We start from the raw sequence: 14,921 nt of genomic DNA, 5'->3' as shown, positions 1-14,921 counted from the left end.
CACCACCCACATAGCGGGCCATACCCTTGATTTGATATTTACAAATCATCCTGGGATCATAATTCATCCCTCACTTCCCCTCACATGGTCAGATCATTACTTCCTCCCGTTTGATCTAACTTTACCTCTAGTACCTAGATCTTCAGCACCTAGCAGGGACTGTGGGAGAAAATGGCATAAAGTTACATGTGCTGCCTTGGACCCCATCTTTTCCTATCAGTTTGAATCTTCTTCGAATGATCTTAATAAAGAAGTGGCAAAATTGAATTCCTCCCTTCTGCTTGCCATTGACGCTATTGCTCCATTACAACCTATTGCCTCCGCTAGATCTCGGCCATCTGCACCTTGGTTTTCCCTGGCTTTACGCGAGGAAAAGAGCTGTTGTAAAAAGTTGGAACGCAAATGGCGGCTAACATATGATTCTGAGTCAAAAATTATTTATAAGACAGCTCAAAAAAAAATTCAGAAACTCAAACGGTTCACTATGAGGGATTTCTTTGCCCAACAAATCAAGAATAAGCTAAAACCCTCTTTAATATCGTAAAAGATTTTGTTAATCCCCCAGCCATGGTGGCTCAGAGTACACCCAGTCAGGAGCTGAACCATAACGATGGACCCTTTCTGCTGGCAGCACCTGATCTCCTGTCCCCCCCTGAACAAATGTAACTATCCCTCAAATTATAATCGGGATTTGTGTGCACACTGTATGGCACCCACCGTTACTGTGCCTTTTCCCTAAGGAACTAAGTACAAGTAAACATACGCAAAGGTGCACCACAGAATTGTTCTGATCGCATAAAACATGCGAAGATGATGTCTTTCTTGTATTTTCAATCTTTATTTTTCAACGTAAGCACCAAACAGCCGACGCGTTTCGTCCCTATGGGACTTTTTCAGGGCTTTTGAATTGAGAAATGATCCTTCCAATTGGTATCTTCAAAGTTGGAAATCCGTATCGCGCCTTTCCAAAAGGTAATAACCCCAAATGAATGTGTGCTTATATTTATGAAAGGCCTGGGCTAAGTCTTCTTTTTTTATATGTTAGTAGTTGGAAGTGGAAGATATTGATGATGCGGACGCCATAAGAATGTATTTCAGCTCTGCTTCATGAAGAAGAAGAATTTCTGATCTATCAGGATAATCTCCTGTGGGAATCAGAACTGAGGGTCTGCTAGAACTGTTACCCGCTTCGGTTTCTAATGTTTTTGGCCATACAAAATATGAGAACCACCAGAACTTATATGTGGGCACTGAAATTCCAGCAGGTCGATCGTGATACATCGACCTGCGAACATCCACACAGCATTCGCCTCCACCGAGGTACGAACAGCCCAGTCAGGTCTTATGTAATGGCCTCTCTGATTACTTTCAGGGAAAAAATTACTAAATATCTTCTTTATTTATTCCTGTTAGGGATTCCCCCACTCATAATGACCTTGACTTACAGAAAGGGTCATTTACTTCCTTCAAAGAGCTTACTACTGAGACTGCTTCTAGATTGTTTGCCCAATGTAAATCTGGGTCTCCTCTAGATCCCGTCCCTGCTAAGGTGATGGGCAATCTTGCTCCTTCACTAATTAACCCACTCCTTACTATTTGGAACACCTCGTTACGCATTGGCCAATTCCCGACTGCTTGGAAACAAGCCATGCTAGTCCCAATTATGAAGAAAGCGGACGCTGACCCTTCGCAATTTTGTAATTATCCTCCGATTTCTCTCCTTCCTAAACCTGCTAAAATCTTGGAAAAGGCTGTCCAGAAACAATTGGCAGGATACTTAGAAGCTAATCAACTTCTGCATGATTCGCAGTCTGGTTTTAGAGCTGGTTTTAGCACCGAGACCGCTCTTCTAGAGGTGTCGGAGACGATCCGTGAGTGTGTGGATAGGGGCGAGGAGGCCATGTTGGTCCTCCTCGACCTATCCGCCGCTTTCGACATGATATCTCATGAGATATTGTTGGATCCTCTGGGCCAGATTGGAATTGGAGGTTCTGTATTGACCTGGATCAGATCCTTTCTTAAAGGCCGGACTCAGAAGGTCTTTCTCCGACCTTTTGAATCAGAAGGTAAACCCCTACTTTGTGGTGTGCCACAGGGCTCTGCTTTGAGCCCTCTGTTTTTTAATGTTTATCTTGCACCTCTGGTGAAAGTGGTGGAATCCTGGGGGGTCAGAGTGATCTCCTATGCTGATGATACTCAGCTTGTGTTTTCATTTAGAGATCACTCTGACATCAACTTCACTAATCTCCGCCATTGTCTCAGCAATATTGGCTCCTGGATGACCGTTAATCATCTTAAGCTAAACACGGATAAGACGGAGGTCTTATTTTTTAATCAGAAAACCCCTCTGCCTACCACTCTGTGGTGGCCGACTGAGCTTGATCCTCCCCCGGTCCCAGTCCAAACAGTCCGTAATTTGGGCTTTCAATTTGATAATGCACTTTCCTGCAAATCGCAAATTAATAAGGTCACTGCAGCTTGTTTGGGCAAACTGCGCATGATTAGGAAAATCTTTCCCTACCTCCCGCTGGATTCCCGCAGAACCATCATACATGCCCTGATCACCTCACATTTAGATTACGCCAACAGTCTCTATGTAGGCGCCCCCTTGTACCAAATTGTACGCCTGCAGATTGTTCAAAATGCGGCGGCTAGACTGATTGGCAATATTCCCTATCGCCACTCGGTCGCATCTTATCTAAGGAAGCTACATTGGCTTCCTATTGCCCGTCGCATCCAGTTCAAGGCTCTGATCTTTGCCTTTGGGGCCCTCAACGGGCTGGGCCCGGGATATCTAGGAAATAGGCTTAAATTGTCCTAGTCTATCAGATCTCTGAGGTCGAACAATTTGCGCCTCCTGGTTACCCCACGCTTTCGCCGATCCAGAATGGGTGGCAGAGCATTCGGCATTATGACCACTAAGCTTTGGAACAGCCTCCCATTGGATCTTAGGTTTATCTCCTCTGAATCAGTGTTCCGTAGTAAATTGAAAACCTGGTTGTTCACTACCCCCGTTGGGGGTAGCCGCGTGCTTTACAAGCTTCAAAAATAAATAAATAAATAAAACCCTGTGCTACTGTGCTGGCTTAACCTGTAATCCAGAATGTTACAGAGGAGAATATAGCAAACAAACATTCTCAGAAACTTTAAACATGCCTATGTCATTGTGGGATACTCTACTAAACCAGTTTCTGTTGATTTAAGGCTGAAAATAAATGATTACAAATAAAATGAAATGCCGCAGAATTTCCATATGTGTGTCGCAAAATTTCTATTTTTGTGCTGCAAAAATTGCAAATCTATGCCACAGTGTCCTGGGGGGTCTGGTTAATATACCCTTTGTATTGCCTGCTCCCTTTTTAACACAATACGCACTCTTTTGATAAGGTTTATATGCAAAGGGAAACAACTCTGCATTACGTGGGAAGTCATGACTATGTCCTACTAACCGGGAGGGTTTGGGTTACCAGATCTGTATTTATATTGTCTCTGCACACAGGCAGATTTTGCATATTATTGGTATAATCTCCACATGTACATACCACATTTAGTGGTAGAAGATGGAGATGCTTACCCCACACCACTCCGATACATGCTACCACATAAGAGAATCGGTATACCACGCACTGAGACAAACACGATACATAGCACAACTTCCACTCGGCAGGCTTTAGGTGCGAGATCTAATAAGCTTGCATTATATGCACTGTAACTCCCCATAGGGCACCACCATGCCCTTTCAGTTATGCAAGAGTAGGGATCACTTACAGTATTATAACAGGTAGAAATAGAGAAGATGAGTGATGTATACCCAGAAGGGTCATTTTTAACCATTGATAATTTACATTACAGAAAGACCAAAATGGCACTATTCACATTCATATTTTATCGACTTTGTCTGGCTATGCAGGGACTGTATCCTTCATTTCCAAAGGAACCCTCAATGCTCCGTACATGCCAGGTACTTCTTGCTAGCCCCACACAATGTCAATTAGTCATTAAATTATACAAGACGGCTCTTGAGTAGCGGCATTGAACTTCCATTAAAGCCCTCGAGTGCTGGAATGAAGTGTTAGTCCCTTAGATAACACTGGAGGAATGGTAGTTCTGTTGTGGTTTGACAGAATATTAACATCCAACTGTAATATACATATTATTAATTTTAAACAAATGCAGCAAATGTATTATACACAGCTAGACTGCACAAGTACATTGAATATCAAGCTCTCCCAGAACTCAGTTCTTCCCCCCACTCACCAGCCCTTTCTTTAACCCTTGCCACTAGCATTTAGGCACCTTCGTCCTCACAAGCATCTCAACTACCTCTTGGAGGACGAAATTCAAACCCTCCTCTTATCCTATAAGTCCTCTCCTGACGCCCCCAGTACTCCAGACAAGAAAGATGAATACTTAATTCACACGGTTGCAATCAACTCTAATAGACCATCAGCTCTCCATAACAGAGTAAACAGCAACAACTTAGCGCAAGTGTACCCTTATCTTCCCTAACTCACAAGACATGCACCGACCCTCCTCTCTCCGGCCTCCTAATTAACTGCCGATCAGCAGCAAAGCATGCCTCCGACATCGCTGCTCTCATCCAGAGCCAAAAATCTGACGGAGCAATCCTTACCGAATCATGGCAAATGACTTATTGGCACCTTACCTAGATTTATTGGTCCCTTCAAATTATTGCATTGTAAGACTTGACAAGCAATTAAAAAAAGGGGGGAGGCATTGCTTGCATTTACCGCTCAGACCTCCTCATCACTGAACTTCATGCTGACCCCACCGACTCCTGTAAATATATTGTTCTCCATATGTAACAATGCTACCCAGTTGTGCAAACTGCACATCTTCATCCACCCCCTAGGCAAAAATTACACCTTCATCGACCTCCTCATTGAAATCATTACAGCAAAGGTTTCCCCCACTCCGATTACATTTTCATTGGAGACTTCAATCAGCACTCGAATGACCTCAATTACCCTCAGGTTAACGCCCTCAAAGACTTGCTTGCTGACCAATCACTTACTCAAGCCTGCACATTACCAACTCACAAGAAAGACACCACACTGGATTGGATCATTGCTAAGGCAACGGCTGTCAGGCTTAACTCAATAGATCCATGCGACTGGTCTGACCACCACGCTATTACCTTCCTATTGCCTGGCACCCACAAGACTAGGCCAGCGCACCCTGTGAAACCGAAATGCTGGCTCAGGGACACAAAGAGCCTAGATCTCAAGAAGCTGGCTGCACATTGCAAAACTGACCTCCCTCCCCCCAAATCTCTCATAGATCAACGACCTTACAAAACACTACCACTCGACTATGTTTGACATAATTGATGATCTTGCCCCACTAAAGCTAAAAAGTTCCAGAGTTAAAGACAAAAACAACCTGGTTCAACAAATCCCTCAACAATGAAAGGAGAACCCTCTCGCTAACAGAAAGAACCTGGAGACAGCATCCCTTAGCCTCCCAACTAAAACTTCTCCGAAAGACCAGAAATGCTTCCAACAGGAACATCCTCAAATCAAAAAAAGCGTTCTTTAGATCAGAACTGGAAAATGCTAAGAACAGACCTAATAAGCTCTTTGAAATGGTCAAACACCAATCTAACAAACTGGCTAGCACTTCCAAAGAAACCTCACAATCCCCAATAACCTGTGAGGAGTCCTCCTCTTTCTTTACAGACAAATTTACCTCCCTAGGAAAAGAACTTAATTCCGCTACCAACATCCGACCTCTTCCTGCTGGGTCCCATCTCTCCTCTCTTCCTCCACCAGACAACACCCAAGAACCAAGCGCACTGGTCCATCTTCAAGCTATATGACAACCTTTCCATCTCGAAAATACTATCCTCCCTAAATCCAAATAACCACTTTAATGACCCACTCCCCTCCAGCTGCGTGGCCGCAACCTCTCAATTTATCATTCCCATTTGGACTATACTAATCAACGCTTCCCAACTGCAAGGGTCCATACCTAATTCTCTAAAAGCCGGTCAAGTCGTCCCCATCTTAAAAACCCCATAAATCCTGCTAATCCAGACAATTTCAGACCAATATCCAATATCCCACTTCTAGCGAAAGCTCTCGAGAAAAGTGTGCAACTTCAACTGAGCCAACACTTCTCCAACTTTAATCTGCTAGACAAATTCCAATCTGGGTACAGGCCTGGGCACAGCACGGAAACTACTATTCTCCATATTGTGGATGATGCTCTCCAAGCCCTTGACCAAGGCAAAAGATGTCTCCTAATTCTACTGGATTTATCCTCGGCATTCGACACAGTCAACCAACAGAAACAACTTGAACGCCTCGAATTCAGGATGGGAGTAAGGGGAACCATTCTTGAATGGTTTAGATCCTTCCTGTGGAACCACACCCAAAGATTCTTAGTCAACAGTAATCTATCTGTTCCTTTCCAGATAATGATCGGAGTCCCCCAAGGATCAATCAACTCTTTCCCCAACCCTCTTCAATCTCTACCATGAACGGTTGATACCCAGCTCTACATCAAAATCTCATCTCTAGAGGAGATCTACTCTTTGAATGAGGCCCTAAATCTGACTGTTCAATGGCTCGCCTGCAACCAGCTCAAACCAAATGCACAAAAAACGGAGTTCCTTCTAATCTCCCCCTCCCCAAAAGTAACACTGACATCCGGGAATGGACCAAGTCGATCACAGCACTAAACTGCACACCAACCATAGTGGAATCTGCCAAATCTCTCCGAATAATCCTAGACAGCAACCTGAATATGTGAGACCACATCAACTCGATGGCTAAAACTGTCAGATTTCACCTGAGCTACCTGAGGAAACTAAAAGTTTTCCTTGATGTCTCGGACCTAAAAATGGCAGTCCAGGCATTAGTTATCTCCAGAAACAAATTCGGATGCTAAACCCTTTCTGGCCTGCCCAAGATCTCCACAGCCTCTTAAAAGCTTGCCTTAACACCGCTGCCAGACTCTTAGCAGGATCCAAAAAATGTGACCACATCGCACCATATCTGAAGGCCCTGAACTGGTTTCCTGTTGAAGCCAGAATCCTACTAAAACTGGTATGTAGCAATACACACGAAATCCCCAGCATATCTTGCCCAGAAAATCATGGTTTTTGGAGGAGCCAGAAACTCCAGGTCCGCCAGAGACTTTGTGCTCCAGTCACCCTGTTTCCAAAAGGAAAAAACTTAAAATTGTGCTTTCTCTGGGGCCGCACCAAGAATCTGGAACTTGCTGCCGTCTTTCATCAGAAAGATTCCCGCTCTGTCAATATTTAAAAAGGCAGTCAAAACCTTCCTAATGGGCAACTTTCTGCCATAAATCATACATTGCACACACCGCTCAGTGGCTTTGCTTATTTTTGTTGCCGCTAGAGTTTGGACTGACTGGCTGCTATCCATCTTGTACTAACCTTGTACTCCCACCAATGTATTTCCTGGATTACTCAGCATTTTGGTCTGAACATTGTATACACCTGGTTATTCCCCAAATGTTTCACCTCCTTCTACTCCTACTTATCTTTTTGTTTTATTTTCTTTGACTTTTTCATACTTGTATACAACGTGTTTTTTCCTTGAAAGCGCTCTGATACCCTAATGGGTCACATTCGCGCTCTATAAAACACTAAATAAATGGTCTTAAAGACAATGATTTATGTCAGTGGTGTGAGAGGGGAGGAGCAGATGTTGTACATCAGGAATGGGAATGTTTGTTGATTAGGGACTTTTGGGAAACTGTGTTTCAAGACCTGAGATCTATGCCGTCAAAGGATATACAATGTAACCCACATGTGTGCTTGTTAGGTCTGTTTTTGAATTTGAAACTGGGGATACCCACATTTATAGCAGGAGCGCTATTACTGCCCAAAAGTCGGGTAGCCATGTTTTGGGGGAAAAGAACAGCTCCTAATCACAAGCACTGGCTCCAAGACATTATATAGAGCAAGGTGAACTTGGAACTATTTGCTGAAGTACTTTCAGCAGCCTCAAGACCAAATGACATATCTGATGTATACTGTGTTATTTTCTGCAAAGTTGTTCTGATCCATCCGCATTTGCTGTCTGGAATATAAAAAATTCTGAAAGCTTAATGGAGAGGGGAGGTGCCAGTATTTGTGTTGTGATGACAACCGTTCAATTCCTACTATGGGCTCATCTGAGCCACTTCACCCAGACAGTTCATTTAATGGTGCTGCACCTTGGAAAATATGGCCCTAGTCCTTAACTAAAGCTAAAGAGGAGAGTATCAGAAATGGAACTCTTGTAGATAATTAATTGTGTGATGATAGGAAAAATGCAGGAAAATTCATGATACTTAACTGCATCTTTCAAAGTAAGCAGCAATTATCACTAGGTTATTGAATTTGTTTGTGGATCATATTGTGTATATTACTTAAGTATATGACTAGATATTTTGTCATCCCCTTGTAATAAGTCACAAATAACAGGTACATTTGACATTTCCTCCATTTTTCAAAGACAATTCTATATTTGTGTTTTCCTCCAATGATTTACATTTTTACCCTGTAGGTGGTGGCAGAAACCCGGTTACACCTCGATTCCTACGACATTTTAATACTGTCACGATTAATGAATTTGATGATAATTCTATGTACACAATTTTCTCCAGAATCCTAACCTGGCATCTGACAATAAGGTAAGTGGTGGTATATACATTTGTTTTTTAGGGTTATCATGGGTGAATGCTGTAAAAAGTTATTTAGTAAAATGAATATTGAAACTTTAGCATACCAATATTCTAATTGGCTTTGCCCCAAATGTTATGCTTTGCAGGAGAAAGGATAGTCAGCAAGTTATGAAGATCATGGTAATGTTACTGACATTCAGCAAAAGATAAATTTCCATCTTGACTCCAAATAGTACACGTCTTGGCATTGCTTAGCTTGTAAAACAATAAGAACAGGGACCAAAACAATTTTCAGATGCCCTCTGGCTCTACTTTTGAATGTTGTGGTTGCCAAATCCCAATGGTGTCTAGACTTGATTTCAACTCATGCCTCTCTCATCCATCAATATACTATCCCTGGACCTAAATCTCACTCTTGTAGGTTCCTTTTCATAAATTCTTTCTCCTTTTGCCAGTGATTTTCCAGCTCTCTTCCTCCTTCGTACTTCCGTTGCTAACTTTTTGTCTCAGATGGAAACATCTTTTACATTATAATGGACTTACACTCTCTAATGTTGATTTTTGTTGTCATAGGCAAGCATGGATCATACATGCGCGCCGAGACACTGTGTCTTACGGATTGCGGTCTTATTGGATCGGAAAGGGTGCCCAAAGTGCTACCCTCACAGTGGTGATAGGCTGCTGTCTTCACCAGGAGATAAGTAGGATGAGTGCAGTGGTGGCAGCATACTGTATAGTGATCAGTAGTAGTGAATATGTCCTTTTTAACCTGTGTCACTGGAGTGAGGCCTACAGACTCGTTCATTTTTATAGTTTCCCTGCTGTGTGCTTAACTCACGCTTGGCCTACATCAGTTTGGTGTGTAGTGCTGTGCCATGCATGAGTGGTGTATTTGTTCCTGAAAAAGACCATATTACAGGGTTAGTACATTACTGATCAGTGGAAAGAGGAGCCACCGATAACCTCTGGTCACTGTGGAGGCGCGCGACCATGTGTGGGAACTCTCTAATCGCTGAGTGCAATCCGATTGGGGCCATGTGCAGGGAACTCACCTGCCGCTCCAGTGCCCATGCAAGGGGCGCTCCTTGAACTCTTGTCGCTCCGATCCTGCGAGGTGTGTGTAAGACTAATCCCAGCCAGTCAGCCCCGGGGGAACTTACTGCTAATTAGCTCTGCAGCACTGGAACACTGTTGACTTTAAAAATGGAGTCATTGTGGGCTCTTGAGACTCAAGCTACTAGTAGGGCTTACCCTGGATGTTGCCTATAGTAATTTGGAAATAACCACAACTGCTATAAGCAAGGCGGGAGAGGAACCAGGGGATTGCCTAGTGAAAAACTACATCCCTGACCTCATGGGGACTGTGTAGTTGTTTCTAGTTCTATTTTTTTTTCTTTTTTCATATATTTACGGTGTCATCATATAACAAAACTCAGTAGAAAGTACATTGGTTCAAGTTATTTGACACGTGTATCTTCTCCAGTATAACATTAATATGATCATTTAGGCTATCAGAAATACTCATCATGGGTATATTTGTACAACGATCATGTCTATCTAGTAATATCGCAGACATATTTGTTACATAAAGTGGCGAGGGTACCAGCGGTTAGCATCTATTCATTGTTTGCAGCCCTGTTTTCATCCTTGTGGGGCAAATAGTGTCTTAGAGGGCCCGATATTTCTCTGGACGAGACCTTATCACTAGCAGCGTGCCGTAATTCTCAGATTACGTATTACACCAGACAAGGTTCTGCACCCAGTCACTTAGCCAACAGTAACGTTATTGCCATGAATTTCCTGACTTGTTTAGATTTATCTTGAACATAACCCATTAGTGCTATTAACAGTGTTTTCTGTATGTGGTCTTCCACCATGTTATTCACTTACTTATAGATCTTTTCCCAGCCTTGGTTTATTGCCAGGCATGCCCACACTAGATTCAGAAAATCTGCATCAGGGGCCCTGCATCTCCTGCATCTAGGATCTGTCTCAAACCTTTTCTCCTGAATAGGCTGAGTGATGCATTGTATATGTGATATAGGTATTTATAGTACACTAGTCAGTGTCTACCGTTAGCTGAATTTCTTGGGTTTGGGTGCAGCAATATGTCCGGGTAACGTTACCACCTTCTTCCCCTGTATTTCAACTCTAAGACAGCTGGGCCTTATGCTATAGCTCTGTACCAGGCATAGTCTGCATCGCTGTAGCATACATAAGAGATATCAGTCAGGTCGGGAGGGCACAGGATATCAAAGTATCAGAAGTTTCCAGTTGGTGGGTTCAGCAGGGTGCCCTGAATCTGACTCTAATCGATCGGGATAACCGTTGGTATAAGTAAACATCTAACACATTGTAATTGTCCTGTTCCTTATAGTCTTGTAGTGTAAGCAAAGAGCCCTCCTTTTACAGATCTCCCATAGTATAGAGCTTCCTGTTTATCAGTTATTTCTAGGCAGCCGGTTTACTAGTGACCTGTAATTGTGGATTATTCTTCATGGGGAACCCAGGGGAGTATTTCTTGTCTCTGCCAGTAATAGCAGCTAGTTTCGAAGGAGCTCTGATTATACATTCCCCTGTGTGTATTTCTTCCCTGCGTCTAGTGGAGGTCCTGAAGCAGTGGATAATTAAGCAAGGCGGGCCAGCCCTGGTCACACACCCCTCTCAAGCAGCTCCCAAGAACCCCCACGCAGTTCCCTTAGGATATTGAGTCACCCCAAGAAGCCCATCCCAGAGACTTCACATCCATCCCCATTTTGTCCTCCTCCAGCAAGAGTGTAACTCAATGTCCCCTCCCCATTCTGGGGGAATCACAGTTTGTAGCAGGGTCAGCTCGGGATCCCAACTGTTCTCCATCTTCAGGGCCAGGCCACGCTGGGTCCCATCTTCCTCATTCTGTGTCTCTAAGCATTCTATGTTCATGTGCATTCCGTGGTTGGCTCTTGAGGTTTATCGTCTAAACAGTTTTATTTAGGAATAGTGCTGCGGCCTGGGGTCCTGCGAAGATGTGGACTTTCCTGACCCAGTTGAAGCACAGCTGGGTGGGGTGCAGCATGGAATATTTGATATCTGCCTCACGCAGTCATTTCTTTGCTGGTAGAAACTTCTGTCTCACCTGCTGCACTGCCATTGTAAAGTCTAGGTAGATTGATACTCTCAATTTGGAGTGCATAAAGTCCCCTTTTCCTCTAGCCAGCCAGAGAATTGTGTCATGATAATAGTGCCTCAGTAGTTTTGCGATGACGGGGCATGGGGGCCCGAGGCACTAGCGACCCATGGGCCCTTTCTAGCATGTACATGTGGGGCAGATTGCCTTAGCCGAACTGTTAGGCCACCATCTCTCCTCTGTAGCCCTCCATTCTCCCAGTTTCTGTTGTCTCTCGTGTTCCCAGAATGCATAGATTACGTTTGCCAGATCACAGTTCTAGGTCCCCACTATGGAATTTGAGTCTCTTGGTGTCTTTAGCCCTTTCTTTTTGTGCATTTGCCATTTTCACAGACTCGTCCTCCACGTTGGATACGCACTGTTGCACTGTGCCTATTCTTTGTTGTTTGCTTACCTATCTGCTCTTTCAGGCCATCCAGGCCAGGTGAGATCATCAATTTTGCCGTTTATTGTAGACAGGCTATTATGAACTTCTAGCATTAGTGCTCTCATATCTAAGTCTTCATCTGAAGCATCTCTTACAACTGGGTCTACCCCCTCCTCTCCTTTTCCCTATGGTTTTGTAGATTTCTTAGCCTCAACTGCAGTCGGGTCTTCCATAGATCAGATTTCCCCATTGTCAGGGTTCAGCAGCCCACCAATACCCTCAGCTACTTTGCAACGGGTGCATTGCTAGCACTCCTACAGCAGAGGTTTGTTGGGGCAGCTCACCAGCGTCAATATACTTCAGCATCTAAGTAGTGTCCCAACTCTTGGCTTTATCACCACTTTTCAGTCTGGTGGTTGTGATATAATATTGTGGGGCCCCGAATCTGCAACACCGGCCAACTAGACATCGGTTTTAATTTCCTTCTCTAGCCATACCTTACATGGCCACTCCCTCCTCACCGCAGCAGCTCAAAGTCCCAGGCTCGTCCAGCTGAAAGCAGCAAGCCCGCAAGGGGAGGCCTCTTATTTGCATCTGATCCTTCCTCTTCTCAGGCACTGCCAGCAGTCCCCAGGGCCCAGCAGCCTGGGAGACCCCCAATGCAGTGGCTCCTCTGAGCAATTGCCCCAGCTTGAAGATCCACCCTCTGCTGCTACTCCGAAAACTCCAGGCCGTGGCCTGATGTAGGCCTCTGGCACAGTGTGACCCCTAGCCTGTAGTGCAGAGTTGGGATCTGCCTGCCTCTGCTCCTAGCAAGGACCCCACCACCAAGAACCTATTACAGCATGGTTTGCCAGTGGTTACGGAGTCATTTCGCTATTTTTTCAGCATCAGTGTCTTCTAACCAAGGCCATCTTGTCAGCAGCTTTCTAGTGCCCCCCTTAATGTCGTAATTTTCCTGTGTGGGTAGGGGTAGAAATAAAATACTTCTCTTTGTTCATAAAAGTGACTTTTTGGCTGAAGACTGATTCATTGTGGAAGCCTTTATTCACTCCCTATATCCACACCTTCCCCGAGGGAGCCCAGACTGCTCAGCCATGCGACTACTGAGGGTCAAATGCAGAAGGTGCTCTTCGCCTAGTTGCTCAGAGTCCATAGTGGGTCGGCAAGAGAGATCAGGAGTAAAAGGCCTCAATCCCAATGGTAGGGCCCAGTAACTCCTATTTGCCCTGTGTTCCTCTGAAAGAGGTTCTGACAATGCTGACTGAAAATAAGTTCCTGTCGCCAGAAAATAGTGAGGCTGAGCCTCCCTGTAACCACTAGCCCAAATTAAGCACTGCATTTCTGGCAGCATTAATTTGCCTGTCGTAGATGCTCCACTTGAACAGTGTCTGCAAAGGAATTTTGTACGTAATACCATACCCAACATGGTTTTGACTGGACCAAGTCTCATTTATACTGCATCCTGTTTTGTATGTAATTTATGTCCTATCACATATCCTGCACAGTGTTATAGAAAGTTTGCACTGGCAAAAAAAATACCATTGCAATCCCATTTTGAAGTGCTTTGCTACTTCTCTGATAGGTAATTTGGCGAAGAAAGTTCTTGATAGTCCACAATGCAACAGCACAAAAATGAAAGGATAAGTTGTAAAACCAATGCCGGATCCTTTCTTTTGCTAATAATTTAAAGGTGCATACCTCACAGAAATTTTAATGAAAACAACAGAATGAGTGAACCACCCTCTTTTAAAAAGAAGCATTGGCAAAGTCATCAGTACTGGCCTATGCAAGATCCTTTGGCTTTGTCAATGTTTTTTTCTAGCCATTTTGAACAATAGCACAGCTGCTGTAAAAGGCATAGTTTGGTATTGTTGGCCTGAAATTGGATAGTATGGTATGGTATTGTATGGTATGGTATTGTTGGCTATGGTGTGGCCTGTCATTGTATGGTATGGTACTTCCTGTCATTGTCTGGTATGGCTTGATATGGTATGGTATGGTATGGCCTGGCATGGTATGGTATAGTATGGCTTGTCATGGTATGGTGGGATACTGGATGGTATGGTCTGTCATGGTATGTTATGGTGTTGTGTGGTATAGCCTGTCATTGTATGGTATGGTATAGTATGCTGTGGCTTGTCATTGTATAGTATGGTATGGTATGGTATGACCTATCAGTGTATAATATGGTATGTATTGTATGGGCTTTCATTTTATGGTATGGCCTTTCGAATAGTTAGTATGGCCTGTCATGGTTTGGTATGGTGTAAGGTATGCCATGGTGTATGGTATGGTATGGTAACGGAGAGAGGAGTCAAAAGCCACAGGGAAGGATGGTGGAAGAAGGGGGCAAAGGCACACGGATGGAGGGTGGGAGGGGGTAAAGTCTGCATGGACTAACAAAGGGAGAGAGGGCAAAACAAAGGAATATCATGTCTCCAATAAAACTAAAAAAAAAAGTCAGAAAAATATGTGACCCGCACTCCGAAAATAAACTTTCTCAACTATGGTGGAACGTGATTGAAGCAGTAACAAAGACAAATTGAGAGTTCAAAAGCCATTGGGGTGGAGTATAGGATGGAAGGGGGCAAAGTCAACCCGGACCAAAGGAAGAAAGCGGGAGGGAGTGGGGCAAAGGCACCCATACAAAGAGTGGAAGGGAGTTCACGGTTACAGGCAACCTGGACGGACGGAGAGTGGGGCCCCATGAAAGAATGTCATGTCTAC

The 14,921-nt window shown here is 44.0% G+C and overlaps 1 protein-coding gene across 1 annotated transcript in view; it reads left to right on the top strand.

Moving 5' to 3' along the window:
- DNAH7 (dynein axonemal heavy chain 7) overlaps window positions 1-14,921 on the top strand; it is a 2,019,015-nt gene that overhangs the window by 1,060,219 nt on the left and 943,875 nt on the right. Inside the window, exon 38 of the mRNA XM_078680414.1 lies at window positions 8,541-8,667. Within this exon, the coding sequence (XP_078536540.1) occupies window positions 8,541-8,667 (127 nt within the window). The remainder of the gene's footprint in view (window positions 1-8,540; window positions 8,668-14,921) is intronic.

The sequence above is a fragment of the Lissotriton helveticus genome, chromosome 3_1 (assembly GCF_964261635.1).
Source record: "Lissotriton helveticus chromosome 3_1, aLisHel1.1, whole genome shotgun sequence".
Taxonomy (NCBI): domain Eukaryota; kingdom Metazoa; phylum Chordata; class Amphibia; order Caudata; family Salamandridae; genus Lissotriton; species Lissotriton helveticus.
Note: the sequence above shows the minus strand (reverse complement) of the source record. Positions and strands in the feature narration are given on the sequence as shown.